Raw genomic sequence first — 15,066 nt, forward strand, 5'->3', positions numbered from 1 at the left:
ATTGAAACAATTTTTCGTACTGTGCTACACATTCACTTCTAATGTAGTAGCTCGGTAACCCAAATATACCAATCGCATAAAAAATGTTCATTCACGGAGCTGGGAGAAAAGCCCAATTAAAGGGCGGGCTGCAGCTTTAAAGGCTGTATTAGCCACAATTTTGGTTCGATCTTTACAAAATCTAGCATGAAGTGTTTGATTTGATATTCCAATATGTGTACAAAATTTTATCATAATCAGATCAGATTTACATATAGCTCCCATATATCTTTCATCCGATTTGGACTTTTAATGTTATAGAAGCCACAATTGTTATCCGATATTTACAAAATTTAGCATCATGTTTTTATTTAGTGTCTTAATATGTGTGCAAAATTTTATCAAAATAAGATCAGATTTACATATAGCTCTCATATTTATCTTTCATTCGATTAAATTTTGGTTGGATTTTTATAAAATTTTGGTGTTTTGATTCATGTTCCAATATGTTGCAAAATTTAATAAAAATCGTATCAGATTTGCTTATAGCTCCCATACACATCTTTCATCCTATTAGAGCTTTTAAGGCTGTAGTAGCCCTAATTTTGGTCGGATCTTTACAAAGCATAGCATGAGGTGTTTCGTTTGACGTTTTAATATGTGTGAATAATTTCATCAAAATCGGATCAGATTTAAATATAGCTCTCATAAATATATTTCATCCTATTGGGCCTTTTATGGCTTTTGGCACAATTTTTTATCAACATCTGTATATTTGACGACCTAATAGGAGTTCAAAATTTCATCAAAATAGGTCCAGATTTTTATTTAGCTCCAAAGTATAAATTTTAACCGATGTACGCCCTTAAGACTGCATTAGCCAAAATTTAGGACACAAATTTCGACATTTACTGGATGTCTTTGTAAGACTGCATGGACAAAACTTGGGATAATGTATTCTCAAATAAAAAAAGAAAACAATAACCGAAGTAATTTAATTTTTATTGACCTTTTAAATAAGTATGTTTATCTGGCGCACTATGTACTAAAGGGGCCGCCTGGCAAAGGGGAAATAATAGATCATAAGTTCATTGTGGCCATCCTAGGTAGAACAATAGCCGTATCCAGGATTCTGATGAAAATGCACATTATCGTAGCCTAGAACGCAATTTTTGTTGCGTTCTAGTTGGAAATTTGTTCCATTAATCATAAAGGGTGTCCCAACTAGATCGAATTTTTATTGCGTGTAATAATAAAACACGTTATTATTCTAAAGTTGCTTTTTAATATAATACTTACCATAAACATTACCCCCTCTCCTTACTTAAAATTTGGTGAGTAAATTTTTAAACACAGTCCTTTTTAGCGAAATGTCTGGTGTTGGATTTTATTGTTTACATCTGTTAAGAACATAACTACCTTACAAAATTGGCTTATCGGCTATAAATATGTAAATTTAGTAAGAGTTATTGGAATGCTACAAATAATGAAAAAAAGAAGAAAATTATACAGATTTTTTATTTTATTACATAACATAAGTATTTCATATTTCATTACATAACATAAGTATTTTCGACTGTAAGTCGAGAGATCGGGCTATATAGTGGCTATATATAAATATAGTCCGATTTCATGAGATCAGAAGATCAGTTTTATATACAAAGAATAAAAAGTAATACAAAAATGGTACAAAATGTTTTCAATTACCAAAATATCTTAACATTTATAAATACCCAATGAAGGTAGTTATTGAGTAAATACCCAAGCATTGGAATTTTAAACGACAAACTTGAATTTGGTTCTATATATACAGTGTGAAGCAAAACCGAATGTTTCTTTCAGTTTGCATTTCTTTCGAATATTTAAAATCGAGAATATAGCAATATTATGCTATGTCTACATTGACTCGTTTTGCTTATGTTGTTTTCGAAAACATCTCAACCGTTCACACCAGCTGAGATGTTTTGCAAATTTCATTTTTAAGCACTACAATACATATTTTATGGTGGATTATTACTAAGATTTATTTTCTCTTGCTTCTGCTACTGTTGTTTATTTTATAAATTTTTTGACATTATTGAGGGCTGTGTATATTTAGTACAATTTAGGCATTTATTTGGTCTCACATGCTTTGAATGACTTTTTTTGTGGCAAACGAGTCGTTTTTCCCTTATAAATTTCAATGGAAAAACAAGTTGTTTTCAATGCTTTATAAAGGGAAAACGAGTCGTTTGCTCAAAACAGCTTTGGTTTGAACAGGGTATTAAGTTCTGTTTTTTTTTCGAAAGCTATTTTACTTAAAACGTGGTGACTAAAATCAAAGAAAATTTAAAAAAAAAGGAATAGAAAACTCTGAAGAGTATGGTGCAAACGCACTCATATAGTGCACATGCAATCATTTTAGACTAATGCCCTGTTCAACCCAAAGCTGTTTTGAGTAAACGACTCGTTTTCCCTTTGTAATGCATTGAAAACGACTCATTTTTCCTTTGAAATTTATAAGAGAAAAACGACTCGTTTGCCATAAAAACGAGTCATTCAGAGCATGTGAGTTTAAAAAATGCCTAAATTGTGTCAAATAAACACAGCCCCTAGTAATGTCAAAAAATAAAAATCTAATTTCTTCATAAAAAAAAAAAAATAAAATAAACAACATTTTGCAGCACAAGCAAGAGAAAATATATCATAATAATAATCCCTCATAAAATTTGTGTTGAAGTGCAAAAAAAATTAAATTTGCAAAACATCTCAACTGTTGTGAACAGTTGAGACGTTTTCGAAAACAACATAAGCAAAACGAGTCAATTTAGACATTGCATAACAGTTTTAGAAAGTATTTTTTTTTTGGTAATTAATTCAAAAAGCATTACTTTTTAAATATACGTCTGCAAGTATTGATTGTGACTTCCATCAATTTCCAAGTTATTTTCTATGCGATTTTTGTTGGAAATAGTATCCAAACTTTGTAATTCTTTTTTTGGAACAAAAGAATTGTGTATTTAATTTAATCATAGACAGAGTCACGTTCGGGGGTAAAGTTTCTGAAATATTCCAAGCCATCGGATATATTCTCCTATGATGCCACTAAATACTAACCGTAATCATCAGTTTAGCATGTTTACAATTTGTTTTACATGGCGTTTTTGGTGTAACACAATTATACAATATATGCATATTTTTGGTTGATGAATGTACATTTTCCATAATTTTAATGTCGTAAGAAAAGAATTACAAGGTTTGGATCCTATTCAACAAAAATCTCACAGAATGTTGCGAATGTTCGTTTCCATATGCATGTTAAATGCACTTTAGTTAAATTCATTTAGTTAAGTCCATGAATTTCTAGCAAAATAACTGGGACATTCATGGAAAACAATCAACACTTTCAGACTTATCGTTAAAAAAATGATGGTATGAGAATAAGTTCTAAAAAATAAACCATTTTCTGAAATTATTGTCAAAGCATAAAAATTGAGTGAGTAAAGGTGCATATCTTATTTGAACTATGTTCTATGAGGAATACTTTTCTTTTTTTTTAATTTTCATTAAGATTAATCGAAATGTGTAAAATAGCTTTATGCAAAAAGCAGTCTTTAATTTCGATCAAATATTCGCTAGAAATGGAAAAAGGGAATCATCCACTTGGTTTTGCTTTCCATCGTATATGGAACCAAAAATTGCGTTTTCATAATTGATTTCTTAGAATTTTCATTATTTAGCTACCTTTATTTGGGTGTATTTTAAATTTCACTTTCCATTTAACGAGTTGAAACAAATTCTTATTAAAACACGAATGAAGCAGTAAACCAAAAGTTTGTCAACACAAGAAATTAATTTTGACTTTTTATTTACTTGATAGTTTTAAAGGAAAAGTGAACCCCTGAATATATCGGAAAATAATAAGGCTACAGAAAAAATCCATGGAATGATTTAAGTGATGCTATTCAGACAATCCAATAACAAAGAACAACATGAGGTACTCCAAAAGTTTATCGTCCAAAGTGCCCAAAGGCGTAATCCTCATTATCATAATTTTACAGGAAAAGCAAAAAACGTTATAAAATGAGAACTGTTTAATTTAAAATCCCGATTTCTTCACATTTTATCTTTAGATAGAAGACAAACTTATTTCTGTTAGAAAAAAATTTTATTTTTCGGAATTTCGGATGTTATGTGGGTTACGTCTTTTGCACTTGTTTTTTCTGAAATGCCAAAAGCCGTAAGTTTGGTGAGTTTGTAATTGATCGTCTGGTCGCATTTATTATCCAATCATCACAAATTTATACACGTATCAATTTTTTGGTCTTGAGACAAACGCTATGAATTTTTATGAAAATCGGTTCAGATTTAGATGTACCTCTCATATATAGTTTATCGCCCGATTTTAATTTAAATTGTCTTAGTTGCCCCAATTTGTAACCGATTTGCACGAAATATGGTATGGAGAGGTGTCTTACCCAACTTAAAACCTCCGTTAAATTTTATCTAATTCTGTTCAGATTTAGATATAGCTCCCATATGTATTAATCGATTGATTTACACTTATAACGCCACAGTAAAAACAATTTTCGATCTTCGCGAAATTTGTTAAGGATTGTTTAATTAAATATCTACCCAACTATGCTCAAATTGATCAAAATCGGTTCAAATGCGCATATAGCTCCCATATATACAATATAATTGTCCGACCTTTCCTCATATTACTGCTAAAGGGCATTGTAACCAAGCTTTGGCGTAACCAAGAGAACTGAGAGCTTAGTAGTGTTATTTTTTGAATAGTAAAGTGCTCTTGCCATCTTTGCCATAAATATTCCTTTTTAAAACTTTCAAATACTTGGTGACGACATCTGAATGAAGTGTCTGTTTAAGAAGAACCCAAGAACAATTAAAACGACCTGTACTTGAATTTGCAACTTGTGGTCAAGGTTCCATTCACCAATGCTTTTACAAATCGCATGGATTTGTTCACGGCCAGAAGAGTCGTCCAGTTTCGACACCACAGTAAGATGTTCTGTACCTTTATAAGAAATAACTAGGTAGACGTTACAATGCCGTTAGCATGGTTACAATACCCTTTAGCAGTGGTATGAGGGAACATCGGATTATTATATTGTATATATGGGAGCTATATGCGCATTTGAACCAAATTTTATCAAGTTGAGCATAGATGGGAAGATATTTAATAAAACAATCCTTACCAAAATTTCGTGAAGACTGAAAAATTGTACCTACTGCGGCGTTATAAGTGTAAATCAGTCGATAAATATAAATGAAAGCTATATCTAAATCTGAACCGATTTAGATGAAATTAAACAGAGTTTTAAGACGGGTAAGAGACCACTCCATACCGAATTTCGTGCAAATCTGTCACAAATTTGGGCAACTACAACCATTTAAGTGAAAATCAGACGATATATATATATATATATATATATATATATATATATATATATGTGAGAGCTATATCTAAATCTGAACCGATTTTCATAAAAATTCATAGCGTTGGCTCTAGACCAAAAAATTCATATTTGTAAAATTTCGTGATGATTGGATTACAAATGCAGGAGCATGTATTTTAGGCTTGTGTACTAGATTCAATCAATAAACGATTTTTGATTTTTGAGGGTTACGCCTTTTGGCATTTTAGGTGACGAAATAAAACTAACTTTCTCAACATGAAAAATACATTGTTAAAATGAACAATAATTACAATACTTCCCTGAGTTCTGGACGAACATATTGGCAAAACAAAAAATTTGGTTTTCAGCTATAAACATGTCTTCTACTTTATAAATTTAGGTTTGCTTGTTGTTTCTCACTATATAGAAATATGGTTACAAAATGCTTTCAACCATGACGATATAGATAAGAAAATCTTTTATTTTACGAAATCGCATGCCGTAAAAAAGATGATTATATTGTAGCCTACAATGTTTAAGAATAACTTTGTTCTTACTGTTTCTTTTTTGTTTGCTTTTGTTTCTGTAACTTTGACTCCTGAAAACGCTTCTTTCTTATATCTTTTCTTCGCTGATTGTCTATCCATGTTTTTAGCTGTTGTGGTGTACGCTCGCTTAAGGCCGGACATTTGTTTATTGCTGAAAGGCATTCGCTGTTGCTGGGTAGTTGATGTAAAAGCAATGGGTCACCAAAAGCCGCTAAGGCTGCTGCTTTTTCATCATCCTTCCAACTTCGATGCGTAGTTTTTCCAAATGGTGAGGCTATTGAAAAAAAAAGACATAAGTAACTTCTTTTTCGTTAAAAGTAGTGATACTCAAAGCCGTATCACTACTTTAAGTACTCAAACCAAAAAACAATAAATGTATAGACTTTTTATACAATCGGATATTGTCCGGCTGCAGACCATAGGGTTCTCTGTTTCTATTTCAAATAGAAAAACAAAAACCCAATTTTTAAATATGTTGTGCTTGTAATAGCAATTGACTGGTTCCCTAGATCGCGATTTCGCCTGGTTACCAACCAGCAGCTCATCAGTAGCGGTTTGTCAAAAAGCTTAAATGTTTATACATAATAAGAGCGTTCCACTATAATCGACGATATATTTTGAAGTAAAAATACGATTTATAGAACGTTCTACATGTATAAAAATCCACAGATGTTTTCATAACTTCTGTGACAAAACGTCTATCTATAATACCATTACTTACTATTACTACTACTAAAACTTACTACTTCTTTTCCGTTTAGAGGGGATAAAATCTTCATCCGTACTAAGCTCTTCGTCTAATTCGCTTGTAGCTATACGAGTTTTTTGACGATGTACTATACTTAAGCATTTTTCTTGAATGGGTTTACCATTCACAAAATCGTTGGGACTACCCTCGTTAGAAGCATTTTCGGTGAGATTATTTTCGTTGGGAACATCATCGTTGGGAACACCTTCGTTGGGATTATCTTCATTGGGATCATCTTCATTAGGATCATCTTCATCTCTTATAGCTGCCATTAAAATTTTTGCCACACAAGTTATTTCAGCCGCTGGTATAGATGTTCGATAAACATTTTTATGTATATCTTTGTGATGGCCCATAAAATCTGCTAATTTGTCGACCGCCGCATCTTCCGCATTAATAATAGACATATAGGTTGCTATTTGCTTTCTCAAAGCTGTCCCTCTTAGACTTTCTGGTATTTTAGCGCCGCATTCCTTCGAGTATTGCCTAAGGAGTCCACATGCTCTAAAATAAGGCTTGCCTTGCTTAGAAGCCAAGGGGTTGCTAAATATGTATTGATTTTTGTTAGTTATCCCTGCCTTTGATCTGTATTTCAATATAATGTCTATAGCCCTTACATTTACGGGGCTGAGCAAAACCGGCACTGTGCGGCCTAACTTTCCTCGAATCGAAATTTTTACATATTGTTTGGCAAATGAAATGGAGCTCTTTGATACTGATTGCAGCAATTCTTTTTCCATATCATCAGTAATGACTTCTTTGTTTAAAAAATTAGAGATTTGCAGCCGTTCGATTTCTCCAGCTCGTCTTCTGTTGAAAGTTTGAATTAATATCATAGTAGCCTTTACCAATTGTATCCAGGACTCCAAACAAAACGATTTTTCTAACGATTCAATACATTTGTGTACTATGTCCGTCAGATATCTGTATAATATGTCAATATCCTTTTTACTTGGCAAAACAACTTTTTTAACACGTTTGTGATTTGCTTGGTCTTCAACAGCTTTTTTATTTATATCAGTCGGTGCATCCTCTTCCCACAATAGAAGGAAGTCGGCCACCTCCATCTTTTTCTTTTCGTCCTGGACTTTGATATACTCTGATTTTTGCTTTCTGGCCATTTTTTTCAATAGAGACGAAAGTGTTATAGCAACTTGTGGATGATCGTACCAACCTAAATTTTCGTTCCAGCTCGCAATCTTCCGAATGGCCAATATGCAGTTGTCGTACATTTTTGGATGTAAAATATCTTTAAATTCGATAATATTTGGATCTAAAAGAGCCATTTCAATTTTAAACTTCCCTAGGTAACGCAGCTGAGCTCTTATCATGTCATGATGGTGAGGAGACGTGTATTTTTGTGATAATCTGTTTCCGTATTTGATTATGAGCTCGTCATACCTCACAGCATTTGAAACAGGTCCATCTCGCAGAATAGGTAATATAATTGTTTTTAGTGTAACATTTGCGGCTTCGTGAACATACTGTGTCAATTGCCTGCCAGCAACTAAATTTTGCCTAGAATTTTTTCGTGCATTTTTTGCGCACACTTTTATGTGATCTCTTAAATTTTTCTTTGCATAGAATCCTTTGCAGTGTTTACAACAGCTGTAATGTTCTGGAACATTGTTAAATTTTCTTTGTCTATTTCTAGTTGTTATAAGTATGCCGCTATTGTGCTTTTTTGACGTATTGTGAATAAAGTCGCCTTCTTTTCTAATCCGATCAATAATCTTCCTACGCTCCAGACTTCTGATTGGTAATCGGAACGCAGTACTTATTTCATTTTCATTCCTATGTTTTAAAAAAATATGTCTTGCGAATTTTGACTGCAAAGTTTTGCAATATTTGCAAAAATGTTTTTTTGTTCCGCTGGCTGAATTGCGAACCGAAAGTTTATTTAATATAAGTGGGTCCTCTACTATTATTATTTCAGAACTGTCTAGGGTTTGTGTCATTTCGATATTTGAGCTAAGTACGTACTCTGAATGACTAGTCTCTACATTTGTTGTGTCCGGTTCGTTTGTGTTACTCAATTTTGTTGTATCGTTATTAGGTAGACAGAAAGACACATTAACATCGGAACTTCCAATGATCTTTTTTTCAATGCTAATAGGAGTCGAGGAAAGAGGTAATTCATTTTCCAAGTGGAGAATGTTTTTATGTTGGTTAAAGCTCTCACTGCTGCTGGAATCATCATAGTCTAATACTGGAGGCGTATTTGTAATAGGTGTATTAATATTTTCATTTGACATATTAGTTTCTGGGCTTTCAAGGCATATATTTTTGTCCTTAGCAAGGGTCGAAAAAGCAGTTAATTCTGATGAAGTCTCAGGTAATACTGACGGAGTCACAGGTAGTACTGACGGTATATACCGAAGGCATATATTTTTATCCATAACATTGGTTGAAAAGGCAGGTGAGACTGACGGAGTCGCTTCTAAACGGCTATTTGTTAATGCCTGATTTTTTAATTCAAGAATGCCCTTTTCGCATTTTTCCACCTTTGTTTGTGGAAATACATCAGGCGTATTAGGAACATAGTTTTCTTGCGTTTTTTGGTCTACACAAGAAGATAGTAAAGCTTTTCGTTACTTAATCAATTAATAATTTTGAAGCCAATTTTTTTCACTGTGCTACTCAAAGGCAAATTATTTCATAAAGGTAAGTTCAAATTAATCAAATATTTGATCCATTTTGTTTTATTTTTGCCCAAAATTACCTAATTTGGATATTCTTGATTTTGTATTCCTGTTAGACAAATTTATTTAACAAATTTTGTATGTCCAAAAACAAATCAAATACCATTAACCACTAATGTCTTGTTTACACTAAGAGCAAATCTAGATTTGCGACGAGCTTTCGCAAAATTCGAGTTTTGCGACAAGGTTTCCCATACATTTTGAGTGTGAGCAAATCTACGTATTTGAGGTGATTTGCAGCAAACCTCCTTCGAATTTGTAATGCAACACTGCGTTTGTATTGAATATCGGTTATTATTGGTAGTTTTGGCCAGCACTTTTTGTCAACATCTGACAATTTTTTATTGAATTCATAAAATTTGGTGTTAAATTTAATAAAACGTTTCACACATTTAATTGCAGACCACAATATATGTGTTAAACACAATAAAAATTCTGATCACCATAAAAATGATTTCAAAAACATCCCTGTTGACAAATGCAAATCTCTTTAATCGTAGTGTAAACGGGTTTGGGAGATTATCTCAAATCAAGTAGATTTGGGTGCTAGAGTAAACATGATTTAAATCAAAAAAGGCTTTCAAAAGGCTTTGCCCTACATTTGAGGCATGTACAATTTTTGTTTCCTTTTTTGATTGAACATAAAAATTGTAGTATAAAACAAGTAAAAAGGCGTTAAGTTCGGCCGGGCCGAACTTTGGATACCCACCACCTCGGGTATATATGTAAACCACCTTTCATCAAAATTCGGTGAAAATTTCATACCTTATACTCATATACCTCATACCGATCTGAACTATATACGACACGGATGTCGAAAAGCCGAACATAAGTCACTGTGTCAAATTTCAGTGAAATCGGATTATAAATGCGCCTTTTATGGGGCCAAGACTTTAAATCGAGATATCGGTCTACATGGCAGCTATATCCAAATCTGGACCGATTTGCGCCAAGTTGCATAAACATGTCGAAGAGCCTAACACTAAGCACTGTCCCAAATTTCGAAATCGGACAATAAATGCCTCTTTTATGGGCCCTAAACCTTAAATCCAGAGATCGGTCTATATGGCAGCTATATTCAAATCTGGACTGATCTGGGCAAAATTGAAGAACGACGTCGAAGAGCCTAACTAAACTCACTGTCTCAAATATCAGCGACATCGGACAATAAATGCGTCTTTTATGGCCCCAAAACCTAAAACCTAGATATCGGTCTATATGGCAGCTATATCCAAATCTGGACCGATCTGTGCGATATTGCAGAAGTATGTCAAGGGGCTTAACTTAACTCACTGTTCCAAATTTCGGGGACATCGGGCTATAAATGAGCATTTTATGGGCCCAAAACCATAAATCAAGAAATCGGTCTATATGGCAGCTATATCCAAATTTGAACCGATCTGGACCAAATTGAAGAAATATGTCAAAGGGCCTAACACAACTCACTGTCCCAAATTTCAGCAAAATCGGATAATAAATGTGGCTTTTATGGGCCTAAGTCCATAAATCAGAGGATCGGTCTATATGGCAGCTATATCCAAATCTGGACCGATCTGAGCCAAATTGACAAAGGATGTCGAAGGGTCTAACACAACTCACTGTCCCAAATTTCAACAAAATCGGATAATAAATGTGGCTTTTATGGGCCTAAGACCCTAAATCGGCTGATCGGTCTATATGGGGGCTATATCAAGATATAGCCCATTTTCGAACTTAACCTGCTTATGGACAAAAAAAGAATCTGTGCAAAATTTCAGCTCAATATCTCTATTTTTAAAGACTGTAGCGTGATTTCAACAGACAGACGGACGGACATGGCTAGATCGTCTTAGATTTTTACGCTGATCAAGAATATATATACTTTATAGGGTCGGAAATGAATATTTCGATGTGTTGCAAACGGAATGACAAAATGAATATACCCCCATCCTTCGGTGGTGGGTATAACAAGCAAACACAAATTTTACATGCAATCGAATGTAGGGCAAATGAAAAGACTTTTTTTGTTTTAATGGTTAATGCTATTCGATTTGTGTTTGGACATACAAAATTTGTTGAATAAATATGTCTAACAGGAATACAAAATCAAGAATATCCGAATTTGGTAATTTTGGGCAAAAATAAAACAAAATGGGTCAAATATTTGATTAATTTGAACGTACCTTAGCTCATTTGCTTATGAAATAATTCAAAAGGGCTAGCACAAGGAAACTTATTTCAAAGATAAAAAAAATTTATGGTCAAGATCATTAAAATTTTGTAACTCGATTCTTTTAAGCTGATTTCATAAAAAAGGAAAATTGTTTTTTTTTTTTTTTGAATTGACGAATGAATCGATCTAAAACATTTTAATGACATTGGCCGCGTAAGCCTAACATTTTTCCCTATAATTGTCCTAAACCATAATTACTTACAAATATTACAACACTTACCACTTTTTTGATTCTCCAATTTTTCCTTTTGGAAGGACAATGTCTTGTAGTCTGAAATTTATATATACAGAGATAGGTTAGGTTAGGTTGAAAAGAAGTTGCGGATATTAATCCGGCCCATGCCCCTAAGGACATACACCTAAGCCAGTAATCGGCTTGTTGTGCGCTCTAAATACTAATAGTAACCTCGAAAACAAAAAATAAAAAAACCTAGGTTAGGAATTCTGTGCTATTTACAAAATCCTTAATTGTTTTGCATGGCACGCCCCTGAGTTGTTTCATGTCTGGTATTATGTCCCCACCTAAGTGTCGGTTTCTGTTAGCCGTGAAAGCCGGGCAATGACATAGAAAATGCTCCAACGTCTCATCATCTTCCCAGCATGCCCTACACATGCTATCACTTGCCGCACCGATTTTACTTAAATATGTTCGTAGTCCTATGTGTCTCCTTATGACACCGAAAGCTAAACTGACCTCCTTTTTATTTCCTTTCAGTAATAAAAAAAGTAAAAAAACATCGAAAAGTCGATATGGATTTATTTATAGTATAAAGTCGATTTTTGTCGCCCACTGCTTCGACTTTGTTTTAAAGCTGTGGTTGCAATAGTTACTTGTGAAAATACCAAAAATAACTCGAAATGGAGTGTTTTAAAAAAAGAAAATAATAAAGCCAATAACACCACCCACTATTACTCTTAGAAAAATACCTTTTATTTGATACCCATATTATCCCAATTAGTCAAAATGGTGCGTTTTTGGGGGTATGCCGACCTCTAAACACTAAGGCTTACTTTCTTGCTATAGTCAAAGAAAAATGAATATCGGTGTAGCGCTGAGTTTCAGCGATAAATGCGATTTTTATTGAATTAAGACCATTAACTGGAAGATCGGTCTATATGGCAATTATTTTTAAATATGGTCAGCTCTGGACCATCTTCTGGTCGGATGACGAAAGGTATAAAGAAACTTAGAGTTTCGAAATTCCTCGATATCGGATTTTTATAGACTTAAGACCTGGATCAGTCTATATGATAGCTATATCCAAATATGGTTTGATCTGAACTATTTTAAATTTGGACGTCAGAACGCTTTATACAGCTCTCAGGTTCCAATTTCCCAGAAATCGGTTAATAAATGCAGCAGTTATCGGCTTAAGACCCTAAATCGGTACATCGGTCAATATGCCAGATATAGTTAAATATAGACCATATTCGGGTTGGATGATGGGAGGCATAAAACAATTCACAGTTGCCAATTTCAGCGAAATCGGGAAATAAATGCGACATTTACAGACTTAAGGTCCAAAATTGGGCAAATATATCTATGACAACTAGATCCAAATATGTTTCGATCTTCACCATATTTGGTTCGGATATCGTTGAACTATATGGCAGCTACAGTTATGTGAAAAAAAATAGGGCCAGCGGCTGGACAGACAAACAAAAGATTCTAAAGTGCACAAAATGAGAGGTAAATTTATGGTTTATACCAATTTGTCATTTTGTCATTCCGTTTGCAACACCTCCAAATATTTGTCTAAGAGCCCATAAGCAAATATATTCTGGATTGTCTTGACATTTTAAGTCGATCTAGCCATGTCCGTCCGTCCGTCTGTCGAAATTACGATAGCGGTCGAACACGTAAAGATAGCCGCTTGAAATTTTGCACAGATACTTCTTATTACTGTAGGTCGATGGGGATTGCAAATGGGTCCTATCGGTTCAGATTTGGATATAGCCTCCATATAAACCGATCCCTGGATTTGACTTCTTGAGCTCATAGAAGCCTCCATTTTCATCCGAATTGGCTGAAGCTTGGCACGAAAGCTTCTGTTTAAACTTTCAACATCCATGCTAATTATGATCCAGATCGGTCTATATACAGATATATAAACCGATCCCCAGATTTGACTTCTTGAGCTCATAGAATCCTCGATTGTTATCAGATTTGGCTGAAATTCGACACAAAGACTTGTTTTATAACTTTCACCATCCATGCTAAGTATGGTCTCAATCGGTCTATATACATATATTACTTATATGGCTATGACATACGCATATTTAGCCCCCATACAAACCGATTCCCGGATTTGACTTCTTCATCTCATAGAAGCCTCAATTTTCATCCGAAAATTGGCAAGAAGACTTCTGTTTAAACTTCCCACATCCATGCCAAATATGATCCGAATCGTCCCCCATATACAGATATAGCCCCCATATAAACCGTTCCCAGGATTTGACTTCTATAGCCCCTAAGATCCTCAATTGATATCCGATTTGACTGATATTTTAACATCCATACCAAGCATGATTCGAATCGATTTATAAACAGTTATAGCACCCATATAAACACATCCCCGGATTAGACTTCTTGAGCATGATTTGGCTCAGATTTCGCCCAAAAGCCTATCTTATAACCGGTCAATATGGTGATATAGGCCAGCCTAAGCACTGCTATCCCGATTTGATACAAAATACAACCTCAGTTTATATTTAGCGGAATCCATGGTGGTGGGTACCTATGTGAGATTCGGCCCGGCCGAACTTAGCACGTTTTTACATGTTCTTTTTTACCATACTCGATTTCTTATGACTTACCACTTTTATTAAGAAGGAACGCAACGCAATTTTTCCCATTATGATTGATGATTGCCGTCCTTGATCCACTCATCTTGACATCTTTGGATTTGAGTATGATGAGGTTTTTTTGGTATTTCACCAAAGAATACATCTGTAAAGAAAAAATATATATATGTAATATTAGAAAAATTGGAACAGGTTACATATGTATTTGCAGTCTAAACAATTGCTGTGTTGTAGTTTAGCACTATATAGTGCAGTGCAATGAAATTTTTATAAAAATTACATTTATCCAGGACAACGAAGTTCTGGCTAGATGTTATTTCCATTCAAATTTCGCTGCACTGCACTAAAATAAAACACAGCCAAAATTTATTATAAAATATACATACCTTATTTATTTTATTTCCTTGGTGTTCAATCCTCAACAGCGCGGTGACCTCTGCAAAACATAAGTTATTTTAAAATTAAATTAAATAGTTAGCATTTTGTCATACTAACCTTAGCCTACCTTTTCATCCAACAGCTAATCAAGAAATGCTGTACTCATACCACTTGTCAAAAATACGAAGCACGTATACATTAACATAACGGTTCTTGTGCCGTTAGTTTAATGATGATCACATATACATAAAAATATCTTCTCGTTTTTAGTAATCGGTAATTCGGTATTTATCAG

At 33.9% G+C, this 15,066-nt stretch overlaps 2 protein-coding genes across 3 annotated transcripts in view; one reads left to right on the top strand and one right to left on the bottom strand.

The window, feature by feature from the left end:
• Positions 1-15,066, top strand: part of LOC106082090 (uncharacterized) — a 44,412-nt gene that overhangs the window by 14,284 nt on the left and 15,062 nt on the right. The gene's annotated exons all lie outside the window — the stretch shown is intronic.
• LOC131995725 (uncharacterized) lies at positions 1,288-15,021 on the bottom strand. Of its 2 annotated transcripts, XM_059364673.1 has the most exons (6): positions 14,889-15,021; positions 14,780-14,829; positions 14,406-14,538; positions 11,809-11,859; positions 5,936-6,200; positions 1,296-1,456 (listed from the first exon to the last, which is right to left on the bottom strand). In XM_059364673.1, exons 3-6 carry the CDS (start codon positions 14,536-14,538, stop codon positions 1,420-1,422), a joined length of 486 nt encoding a protein of 161 aa, XP_059220656.1. In that variant the 5' UTR covers positions 14,780-14,829; positions 14,889-15,021; the 3' UTR covers positions 1,296-1,419. The 2 variants fall into 2 exon arrangements, with proteins under 2 accessions (XP_059220657.1, XP_059220656.1); XM_059364674.1 differs by lacking the exon at positions 11,809-11,859 and having other exon boundaries at positions 1,288-1,456.

The sequence above is a fragment of the Stomoxys calcitrans genome, chromosome 3, assembly GCF_963082655.1.
Source record: "Stomoxys calcitrans chromosome 3, idStoCalc2.1, whole genome shotgun sequence".
In the NCBI taxonomy this organism is placed as follows: domain Eukaryota; kingdom Metazoa; phylum Arthropoda; class Insecta; order Diptera; family Muscidae; genus Stomoxys; species Stomoxys calcitrans.